A 12,391-nucleotide genomic window follows, 5' to 3' on the forward strand; every position below is an offset into this window, starting at 1 on the left:
GTTGAGAATTTAGAGGGTTAAAATGTTGTGGGGTTGTTAACCAATGTCATAAAACAGCATGTGTGTTACTGTTATATGAGAAACTATCTGTTCTGTAAGCCTTCACCTGAAGTACAATAAAATATTTAAAAAAAAAAAAATTCCCATTGAGAACAGGAACAAGACAAGACCACTCCTATTTAACATTGTGCTGGAAGTCCTAGCTAGATCAATAAAGCAAGAAAAAGAAATAAAGAGCATCCAAATTGGTAATGAAGAAGTTAAACTGTCCACCTTTGCGGATGATATGATACTATATATAGAAAACCCTAAAGACTCCACGAGAAATCTACTGGAACTAATAGATTCAGCACAGTAGCAGGATAGAAGATAAACATACAAAAATCTGTTGGATTCCTATACACCAATAAAGAGAACGATGAAAAGGAAATCAGGAAAACAATGCCATTTATTATAGCCCCTAAAAAACTAAAATACTCAGGAATAAATCTAACCAGGGATGTAAAAGACCTATACAAAGAAAACTACAAAACCCTACTGCAAGAAACCCAAAGGGATCTACATAAATGGAAAATCATACCATGCTCATGGATAGGTAGACTCACCATTGTGAAAATGACAATTCCACCCAAAGCAATTTACAAATAGAATGGATTCCCGATCCGGATACCAACAACATTCTTTAAAGCGATGGAAGAACTAATCATTAACTTTATTTGGAAAGAGAAGAAGCCCCGGATAAGTAAAGCACTATTGAAGAAGAAGAATAAAGTAGGAGGACTCGCATTACCTGACCTCAGAACCTCCTATACAGCTGCGGTAGTCAAAACAGCCTGGTACTGGTAAAATGACAGATACATTGACCAATGGAACAGAATTGAGAACTCAGATGTAAATCCACCCATCTGCGATCACCTGATCTTCGACAAGGGCCCAAAGTCCATCAAATGGGGAAAAGACAGTCTTTTTGACCAATGCTGCTGGCAAAACAGATGTCCATCTGCAAAAAAATGAAACAGGACCCATACCTCACACCATATACAAAAACTAATTTAAAATGGTTCAAATACCTAAATATAAAGCCAAAAATGTAAACTTCACAGAAGGAAAAATAGGATCAACGCTAGAGGCCCTAATACACGGAATTAAGATGATATAAACCATAACCAACAACACACAAACTCCAGAAGATAAGCTAGATAACTGGGATCTTCTAAAAATTAAACACTTACGCTCATCAAAAGACTTCACCAAAAGAGTAAAAAGAGAACCTATAGACTGGGATAAAAATTTTGGACATTACAAGTCAGACAAAGGTCTAATCTCTAAAATTTACAAGAAAATCCAACACCTCTACAACAAAAAAACAGTCTGATTTAAAAATGGGCAAAGGAAATGAACAGACACTTCATTAAAGACATTCAAGTGGCCAACAGACACATGAGGAAATGTTTGCGATCACTTGCCATTAGAGAAATGCAAATTAAAACCACAATGAGATACCATCTCACCCAGCATTACTGGCATGAATCAAAAACACTGGAAATAACAAATGTTGGAGAGGCTGCAGGGAGATCGGAACTCTTATGCTGCACTGCTGGTGGGAATGCAAAGTGATACAGCCATTTCGGAAAATAATATAGTGCTTCCTTAGAAAGCTAGAAAGAGAAATACCATACGACCCAGCAGCCCCACTCCTAGGAATATATCCTAGAGAAATAAGAGCCATCACACGAATAGACATTTGCACACCCATGTTCATTGCAGCATTGTTCACAATAGCAAAAAGATGGAAACAACCTAGATGCCCATTAACAGATGAATGGATAAACAAACTATGCTACATATACACAATGGAATATTATGCAACGATAAAGAACAATGGTGAATCTGTGAAGCATCTCATAAAATGATTGGCTGGGACTATGTAAAAACTGGAGGACATTATGCTGAGTGAAATAAGTCAGTCACAAAAGGACCTCTACTGTAAAAACTCATGAAAAAGTTCCCAACAAAAAGAAACAATCTTTGTGGTTTACAAGGGATGGGAGGGGTGGGGGTAATACTAAATAGACAATAGATAAGTGGTAACTAGTGAAGGGTGAGACAGTACACAATACCAGAGAAGCCAACACAACTTGTACAAGGAAAGGTCATGGGAGCTCCATAGACACATCCAAACTCCCTGAGGGACCGAAGTGCTGGGCGGAGGGCTATGGGGAAGATACTCCACTAGTCTTACCCCTTCAGGAGCAAGGGAGAATGAAGAAAACAAGATACAAGGAAAAGATTAGTCCAAAGGACTAATGGACCACAACTACCATGGCCTCCACCAGACTGAGTGCAGTACAGCTAGATGGTGACCAGCTACCACCACTGACCGCTCTGACCAGGATCACAACAGAGGGTCCAGGACAGAGCTGGAGAAAAATGTTGAACAAAATTCTAACTCACAAAAAAAGACCATACTTACTGGCCTGACAGAGACTGGAGAAACCCCGAGAGTATGGCCCCTGGACACCCTTTTAGCTCAGCAATTAAGTCACTCCCGAGGTTCGCCATTCAGCCAAAGATTAGACAGCCCCATAAAACCAAATGGGACTAATGGGGCACAGCAGTCCAGGGAGTAGGACTAGAAGGCAGGAGGGGACAGGAAAGCTGGTAATGGGGACCCCAAGTTTGAGAACGGACAGTGTTGACATGTCGTGGGTTTGTTAATCATTGTCATAAAACAATATGTGTACTAAGTGTTTAATGAGAATCTATTCTGTAAACCTTCATCTAAAGTACAATTAAAAAAAAACTCATTTAACACTCATGGCAGTCCCACAGAGTACTGTTATTATTCCCATTTAACCTAAGAACAGTGGGGCACAGAGAGGTTTATCAATTTACCTGAGGTCACACAGCCAGTAAGTTGCAGAGCCAGGATTTGAACCCAGGCAGTACGGCTGCAGGGGTGGCATTTAAAATGAGTTTCCAATGGAGAGAACCAAAATTGTGTAGTCAGCCATACACAGTTGGAGTTGAGCAAAGCTGAGCATGAACAGAAATGAAGAAAGGCCTCAGCAGAGATCAAAGTCACTAACTTAGTGTGATGCACTCAATCGCTTTTATATGGCCTTTCTAGCCGTGGTGTTGTAACTCCTACAAAATGATTGGCTGGGACTATGTAAACTGAGTGACCTGCAGTCCATCTAGGAGGTTGGTCATTTTATGGCCCTGGTGGGAGGGCCATGCCTTGAATTTGATAAGGGGTTTCCTTACATAAGGGCTAATCCCACAGAGGTTTAGGGGGACCTCACTACCATCAAGAGGAAGAGTCTGGAGCAGAGCACATCCACTGAACCAAGGACCTGGGGTTCCTGTGCTGAGAACCTCCTAGACCCAGAAGAAAGAGCGACCACTGAAGACAACCCAAGACAGTGAGAGACAGTGGCAGTGGGCCTGTCAGCCCACGGAGTGAAAGCTGAGCTTCTCCAGAGGCCTGCCAGTGGAGCTAACAAAGTTGTCACACTTGCCCGTGCAGGGCAGAGGTCTGAGTGTGCCCTGTGCAGGGGTTGCACGCCTCCCCCCTGGGCAGTGGGGACCTGGGTAGCATAGCAATTGGAGAGCCCTGCAGGCGTGGCAGGCATGGAGGGAGCAGCAGCAGAGCCCAGCGAGGCCCAGCGGCAGAGCAGAAACCTTGGGAGCCATGCAGGCCTCCGTGCAGCATGGTGGTCGCTGGAGACAGCGGCGATGTGAACACAGCATGTGACCTGAACCTCTGCACCTGCCCAGCAACAGAAGAATAGTCGTGTATAATTTGGGGAAGGGTAAGCATTTCCTCTTTAGGGAACCTGTTGTAATTATTTACCTTTTGCTTGCAATAAATAGGAGCCCTGGTGGCACAATGGTTAAGCGCTCAGCTGCTAACCAAAGGATCAGCAGTTCAAAACCACCAGCCGCTCCTTGGAAACCTTATGGGGGCAATTCTACTCTATCCTATAGGGTTACTATGAGTTGGAATTGACTTGATGGCAGCGGGTTTTCAACAAACAATAATAACAGCTTTCACTTACCCAGCACTGCGTAATGTCTCATGTGTCCAGCTAGATCACAGATGCACGTAGCCCCTCATTCCTTTGCAGTCTCATGGTGCACGTACATACCCCTAGCCGAGGGTGGGAAAGGGTGAGTCAGGGTGGTTTGACAGCATCTAGTCCCCTAGAGCAAGAGGACTTCCTGAGCAGGAATGTGGCATTCCAACACCCCTGAGAAATGGAAGTTACTGTCCCATTGTACAGACCTGGAAACTGAGGTTCAGAGAAGTTAAATGGTTTGCCTGAGGTTACACAGCCTGGAAGTGCAGGACTGGGACTCCAACCCTTCCTGGCTGGCACTGCCCCCCACACTTCTGCCTGCATCTTTCAGCCTGGCCAGGCTGCAGTATCAGAGTGCAGGTAGAGCCTGCCCTCTGTGACATGCTCAGGTGCCAGGAGCATGGCGCTATGTTGGGGACCTTATGCGTGGTGACTTGCCCCCATTTTATTAGTTAAAAACCAGACAGTTGCTGGGGAGTCGGCCCCAACTCCTGACGGCCCCATGAGTGTCAGAGTAGAACTTTCCTCCATAGGGTTTTCTGTGGCTGATTTTTAGAAGTAGATCACCAGGCCTTTCTTTCAAAGCACTGCTGGGTAGACTCAAACCTCCAAACTTTTGATTAGCAGCCAAGTGCGTTACCTGTCTGTACCTCCAAGGAAGCAGTCTCACCCAGCCAGAAGGTGGCAGAACTGGACTGAAACAGGTCTGCTGGTCCTTCCCTTCACGTCACACCAGGGACAGTGACAGTAGGAGAAGCCCAGCCTAGGATGCCAGATGTCCCCTCCCTGGTCCCCTACAGCCTAATATTCCTGGCTGCCTGGTGATTGGAACGGGCCTACTGGATCTAGCCCTCCTTGTGCCCCAGACTTGCATTCCCATGCCTTACCTGGGGAGTGACGGCTCAGGCAGGCCAGCACCATGTCTCCGGGCAGAGCTCCTCAGCTGTGTGCACAACAATGCCCCGCAGCCTCCTCCAGGAAACCAACTGTGTGTGCACAACAGTGCCCCGCCTCCTCCTCCAGGAAACCAACTGTGTGTGCACAACAGTGCCCCGCCTCTTCCTCCAGGAAGCCAACTGTGTGTGCACAACAGTGCCCCGCCTCTTCCTCCAGGAAGCCAACTGTGTGTGCACAACAGTGCCCCGCAGCCTCCTCCAGGAAACTGTGTGTGCACAACAGTGCCCCGCTGCCTCTACCAGGAAGTGCTGCGGGGGCCTGGTCTCACCCCAGGTCCTCTGCCTGGAGAGGAGCCCTGTGCTCTCCCCTGGCGCCCAGCCTGCCCTTTGGACCCTGATCCCACAGCCCCCACCCTCCACCCTCCTGGAGTCAGAAAGCCCCCTTCCCAGTCATCTCATGCTCCCTGTGTTTGTGTTTTTCTCTTTCAGGGATTTATCTCACTACAAGGGACCCAGGTGACCGAACTTCTTCCTAACCCTGAGGTCCCGGGGAAGCACCTCTTTGAGATCTGCCCAGGTAGGCCTGAGCGCCTTCTGCTCTGTGCTGGGCGGGTTGCAGAGGCTGGGGGCAGGTGAGGGGCCATCCTCCCTGGTGTGGGGGGAGGCAGGCCTCCTTCCGGGGCACTCCCTCCCCGGGAACCATCACCACTGTCTCCATGCACAACTCAGAAATTTGCACCAAATCTACAGGATACTGCAAGTGTGGGGGAAACTAGAAAATCTAGCAATTCTGTGGACAATTAGCCCCTCAGAATCTCCAGCTCTTAATGTGAGAAGAAAATGTGTATTTTAAATTCCTGATGAATACGAGGGAAGAATCAAGTCAGCAGGACGTCTTAGGGTGAAGCTCTAATGCAGCACCTGGATCGTGTGCAGATGAGGCCAGAGAGAAATGTTAGCACAGACTCACTCAGAATGTTAAAATGAGGCTGGTGAATTCAAAACCAGAGATCTGGGATGCGGTAGGTAAGAGGAAATAGCTGGACCCGAGGAACTGCTATCATTCTCATGGTTACAAAACAGTTTTTTGAAGTTGCAGTTTTAAAATGTGATTGTGTTTGAACTCAGTGAGAGTGTCCTGCCACTGAGCCACCTGTCCACAGAGGGGCAGTTCTGCAATTCGGTAGGGTATTAGCGTGGGCTCCCCAGAAGCAGAGCCTGAAAGAAGGATCTGGGTAGAAGTGGTCTGTGTGGGAGGTCATCCCAGAAAGCCCCGGGAAGGGAGGAAGGACATTCAGGGTACGCCATTGCCGCTGTTCCAGTGGGGCTTCTGGAAAAGGGTGAGAACACGCCTTGTTGTCTCACCCAGGAGGGAGGAAGCTGGGCATTGACCCACCACCTCCAGCAGCCGTTCATGGAGCCTGCTCACTGGGGAGCTCACCCTGGCCTTTCTGGCTTGCCTCATACACGGAGCAGGTGCCCGCAGCCTGAGAGGACCCTCAGGTAGAGCTGCAAGCACTTGAAGAAAGAAGCTGCCAGTGTGGGTGGGAATCGTGAGTGCCAGGGGCTCTGGCAGTTAGCCACCATGTCCTGTCAGTGTGCGTCCTACTTCAGACCTCCCTCGGGCGGCGGTGGCTGTGAACAGTGAGCGTGCTGTCTCAGGGCAGGGGCGCCCCACAGACTGCTCCTATAAGACGACCTGCCCTCAGCCGTGTGCCTGGGGTGGGCAGCTCAGGCTCAAACCATGAGCAGAACCCGGCCTGGGGGCCGAAGCCAGTTCACCTTTGCTTAGTCCACACCAGGAAGTCCAGGAGGACAGACTGGGGTCCAAGTGTGGGAGCACCATCCCCAACTTACGCCCCACGTGCAAAACGCAGGCCTCGTGGTTTCCCTTGGGGATTCCCTTCCATTGACTACAAGGTGTCAGCACCAAATGGCACATTCAGAGGTGGAAACAGGGCACTGGGGTACGGAGTAGAAGACTGAGGCTTGATGGGCTGTGGAACAGGAGGACAGGTTTCTGCAGTGACGGTGGAGAGGAATGAAGGAGGCCCTGGGGTGAAGGCCTGGGGAGCTGGGTACAGGGCATGGTCCCTGGGCCTGGGGGTGTCAGGGAGGCGAGGCCAGAGCCATATGGTGCAGGTCAACAGACCCCAGCCCTAAATTCAGACAGGCTGAACTGAACCTGCGTCCCGGGGACCAGACAGAGGTTGCCTGTGCATCTGCTGTCAGAACTGCTTATGAGAGCCTCTGTGAGTCTGGCAGGGAGGAGGACACTGGAATGTTTCTAGGTACCAGTAGATGGCAAATGAGCATTAATGACAGTGCTGTAGATACTAGTTTAAGACGTTTAAGCTACCGTCATGATCTGGGTGTGTTGCCTTTGTTCCATAGGCGCGAGGGCTAACGGTGTCCTTGTCTCCTGCCTCAGGTCTCCCTGCACTGTACTCTGCTAACTCCTTCCCGGTGTTCAGGAAACCACCTCCAGGGGTTGAAGCGTGCCACTGCACACTATATTGGATGAACTAGTGTAACATCTTGAGTAAACAGCTGGGACCTTAAGGAGTGTAGGGCACACCCACTAAGTCCCGCGCACTGCTCGTGATCTCCCGGAGCCTTCAAGGAGTCATTGAGGCTGTTCCTTGTGCAAACTCTGCTCTGTGGCAGCTGTTGTGCCAGGCCAGGGAGGGAGACCAGTGCAGCCACAAGCAGTGCAGGGGTGTTGCCCGCACGTGGCTAGATTGGAGGCATCTGGGAGCGTAGGGAAGGGGCCTGGAGGTTTCCCTAGAGGACACTCACGCACTGGACCTGTGACTGATGGAGCACCCACTCTGTGCCAGGCCCTGCTCTGAGCACTCGACATGTAGTGCCACCATCCTGTAAAGAAGGTACTGTAATTATCCCCATTTGCAATGAGGAAACTGAGGCTGAGCATCTTGCCCAGCATCTCATACCTGGTAAGTTGCAGAGCCCGGATCAGAACTGAGATGGTGACCCCAAAGCCCACCCTTTTATCCGCTGCCCTCAACCCCCTCTCAGCCAATGCCTCTCATACCTGAGGAGAAATATAATCCATATAAGGAAGGTGCTGATAAACTGATAAATGAATTCATAAATGAACGAGTTAGGGAACAGCAGATTAGCATGTAATTGAGAGCTGTTTCGGAGGGCCCACTGGAGGCAGCAAGGTGGGAGGACGTCGTCTGTGCCCTGGGTAGCTCGTGCAGCCCTGTCTGCTCAAGTGCTTTCGTCACAGACGTTTAGCCAAGGAGCAGAGTCCACCAAATATCTGCCGGGCCCCCACTGCCTGGATACTGTCATCTCTAGGGGAGGCGAGAATTCCACAAAAGTGCCAGGCCACATGGGCATAGGGGGTGGGCAGCAGAGGGTGCAGACCCATCCCCTTCAGGAGATGGAACCAGACCAGGAGGCAGGCAAGGGTGGTGAGGAAGGAGGAGGTCAATGCGGGGCTCCCCCAGGGTTGGCCCTTCCCTCCACCTTGTCCCCAGTTTGGGTCTGCCAAGGCGTTCCCTCACAGAGCTGTCAGGTCTGCTGCCCATTTGCTCCCTCACCCTCTCTGTCCCTCCTTCCAGAATCTTTGGAGGTTTCCCCTCCTTTCAAATAGTATTTTCAGGCTGGTAGTTTTCTAGAGATCAGCTCATTTAATACTTGTATGAGTTCTCTGTTGCTGCTGTAACAAATTCTACAAACTCAGTGGCTCAAAGAACTCAAATTTATTGTTTCACACTTCTGTGGTCAGAAGTTCAACATGGCTCTCATGGGGCTAAAATCAAGCTGTCGGCAGGGCTGTGTCCCCTCCTGGATGCTCCAGAGGAGAATCCCTTTCCTCACCTTTTCCAGCTTCTGGAGACGGCCCACATGCCTTCTTGACTCATGCCCCCTTCCTCCATCTCAAAGCCAGCAACAGTGGGCCAAGTCCTTATGTCACATCTCTCTGACCCGCCTTTTACCTCTTCTTCTTCCACTCTGAAGGACTCATGTGATGAGACTGATCCCACCTGGATCATCCAGGATCCTCTCTCCAGCTCAAGGTCAACTCCACCTGTAACCTTGATTCCCTTTGCCGTGTAACCTAATATACATATTCCGGGGATTAGGATGTGGACATCTTTGTGGAGACTTTATTCTGCCTACCACCATACTCAAAACATTCCTCTAAGGGATGTCTTTATTCCTGTTTAACAAAAAATGGCCCTGGGGGTAGAAAGGATGAGTGACTTGCCCAAGGACATGGCTGGAAAGCGGTGGGGGTGGGTGTGACTCCAGGCACCTAGGCTTTCAGACTCCCACCCATGAGCTGCCCTCCCAACTGTGCATCGGAGGCCTTGTGCAGAGCCACACGTTTCCCACCTGGTCCTGGGAGGTCTGGGGACTCAGTTACAGGAAAGAAAACGCATGCACCCTGTCTTAGTCATCTAGTGCTGCTGTAACAGAAATACCACAAGTAGATGGCTTCAACAAAGAGGAATTTATTCTCTCACAGTCTAGGAGGCTAGAAGTCCGAATTCAGAGTGCCAGCTCTAGGGGAAGGCTTTGTCTTTCTGTCAGGTCTGGAGGAAGGCCCTTGTCATCAGTCTTCTCCTGGTCTAGGAGCTTCTCAGCGCAGGAATCTCGGGTCCAAAGGACGCACTCTGCTTCCGGTATTGCTTTCTTGATGGTATGAGGTCCTCCATGTCTCTCTGCTTGCTTCTCTCTTTATATCTCAAAAGAGATTGACCTAAGACACAACCTAATCTTGTAGATTGAGTCCTGTCTCATTAACATAACTGCTGCTAATCCTGCCTTGTTAACATCATTGTTGTTGTTGTTAGGTGCCTTGGAGTCCGTTCTGACTCATAGCGACCTGTGTACAACAGAACGAAACACTGCCTGGTCCTGCGCCATCCTCACAATCATTGTTATGCTTGAGCTCATTGTTGCAGCCACTGTGTCAGTTCATCTTGTTGAGGGTCTTCCTCTTTTTTGCTGACCCTCTACTTTACCAAGCATGATGTCCTTCTCTAGGGACTGGTCCCTCCTGATAACATGTGAAAATATGTTAGATGAAGTCTCATCATCCTTGCTTCTAAGGAGCACTGTGGCTGTACTTCTTCCAAGACAAATTTGTTTGTTCTTTTGGCAGTCCATGGTATATTCAGTATTCTTCAACAACACCACAATTCAAAGGTGTCATTTCTTCTCATTCATTGTCTAGTTTTCGCATGCATATGAGGTGATTGAAAATACCATGGCTTGGGTCAGGCACACCTTAGTCGTCAAAGTGACATCTTTGCTCGTTAACACTTTAAAGAAGTCTTTTGCAGCAGATTTGCCCAATGCAACACGTCGTTTGATTTCTTGACTATCCCGTCCATGGATGTTGACTGTGGATCCTAGTAAAATGAAATCCTTGACAACTTCAATCTTTTCTCCATTAACATCATAGAGGTAGGATTTACAACACATAGATAATCACATCAGATGACAAAATGGTGGATAACCACACAGTACTTAGAATCACGGCCTAGCCAAGTTGACACACATTTTTGGGGGACACAGTTCAATCCATAACACACCGCTTTATCCCAAGCACAGCAACAGCAGCCTGGTTGAGTGCCAGATTCATGCGAGTCCCTAGAGCTTCCCATCTCCACCCTCCTTGCAGGCTTGGGGTGGGAGGTGGCGGCTGCTGAGGCTGCTTAGGGAAAACCACGATGTGGGCAGTGGGGAGTCCAGGCTGCCTTTGGGGGGCATACGCAACGTGGGTGCTGCCCAAAGCCTAGCGAAACTTTGCTCCCTCCTCTCCTTCCAGGGGCTCTGGATTCCGGATGCTTCCGTAACAGCCCTGGTCAGATGGGACCTGGGAGAAGCACCCCAGGCTGATGACTGCATCTGGTTAAAGCTGGTGATGCTTCCTGCTTTCATGGTCCATAGACCAGTGTGGCAGCCCAGAGAGGTTAGGTGAATTGCCTGAGGCAGCGGAGCAGGTCAACCTAACCTCATAACCATTACCAAACCAAACCCATTGCCATTGAGTCGATTCCGACTCATAGCAGCCCTATAGGATAGAGTGGAACTGCCCCATAGGGTTTCCAAGGAGCTGGTGGATTCAAACTACCAACCTTTGGGTTAGCAGCCGAGCTCTTAACCACTGTGCCACCAGGGCTCCATAGCAGCAGACTACAATTGCAGGAAGCCCACCGAGCCCACTCACGTTCAGCTCAGCAAACCTCTAGTGTGTCCTTGGTCTTGAGCCTTTCTTGAGGGGCCTGATGTAAATAAGGTACATCTCTACCTTTAGGGAGTCAGGGGATATTGTCTCCCTGAGCTCAGCACAAGGAGACAGCTTAGTTGCTAGGTTGAGGTCACCTTAGTAGGCAGGGGTGGGAAGTGTCACTGAGGGGGGCATGACAGAATCTCACAGCCACGGGCACAGCCCCCAGGTGGAGTCTGCACAGACTGAGGAGGCTGAGCCATGGGCTGGGTGGGCAAGCGCTGCAGGAGGGACCACAGGGAGGGGGTTTAATGGGACCCCAGGGGTTCGGGTGGTGGGCACTGGGAGCAGAGCCTCCTGGGAGGGTGAACTGAAAGAAGCAGGAAGAAACCTAATAGCAAGAAGCCTCCAGCTGCAGGACAGGAGGGAGAAGGAGAGGCTTAATCACCCCCCACTGGACACTCCTCATTCTGGTCTGGGGAGGCCTGTGTCTGCCACAGCCCAAAGTCTCTCTCTCCCCACCTAACACCCCAGAGGTGGGTGATAGAACCCCACATATGATAATGTGTAACACCAAAGACATAAATTTTAAGCCATAGTTCTACTTGTGTGCTTCAACAGTATAAAATATGACAGTTTTTCAAGATAGAATTAAAACTATAAGGAAAAAATTGTACTGAGAGTGCCATCTAGTGGTGAGACCTGCCACCCCGTCAGCAGAGCTACACCTGATTCCACAGCATCCAAGAACCTGCCCCGTCCCTTCGTTGTGCAGGACCCAGGGAGCACAGTGTTCTATGGGGTGTCCGTGCCTGTGGGACTTCCATTGTTTTCCTGAGGCTAAGACCGCCCTTCCCACGCCCACGTGGTCCGCGTGAGGAGAATCCCAATGGGTGAGAGCAGGCGGTTTGGGTGCAGGTGCCAGCCTGCTCTCTGAAGCCACGGGACGCCCACCTAGGGGGTAGCACTGAAAAGTTTAGGGGCCTGCAAGAAGGGGTGACAGGCACTTTGCTCCTTGCCTGGATATCTCCTGGCCCACTGAACTTGCTTCACATGGTCACGGGGCAGGGAAGACTCAATGGTACTGGTGGCAAAGTGGGGGTTTGCCAGGCAGAGGGAGGTGCCCAGGGGCTAAGAGGAATAGGTGGCACAGGCTGAGCACTGATGGGGGGGACGCAGGCCGAGCACTGATGGGGGGG

At 50.0% G+C, this 12,391-nt stretch overlaps 1 protein-coding gene across 1 annotated transcript in view; it reads left to right on the forward strand.

Annotated features, from left to right (window-relative positions):
- ARHGAP22 (Rho GTPase activating protein 22) overlaps window positions 1-12,391 on the forward strand; it is a 298,466-nt gene that overhangs the window by 153,322 nt on the left and 132,753 nt on the right. Inside the window, exon 4 of the mRNA XM_023742109.1 lies at window positions 5,468-5,555. Coding sequence (XP_023597877.1) covers window positions 5,468-5,555 — 88 coding nt within the window. The remainder of the gene's footprint in view (window positions 1-5,467; window positions 5,556-12,391) is intronic.

This window comes from Trichechus manatus, unplaced genomic scaffold (assembly GCF_000243295.1).
Source record: "Trichechus manatus latirostris isolate Lorelei unplaced genomic scaffold, TriManLat1.0 scaffold00200, whole genome shotgun sequence".
NCBI lineage: Eukaryota > Metazoa > Chordata > Mammalia > Sirenia > Trichechidae > Trichechus > Trichechus manatus.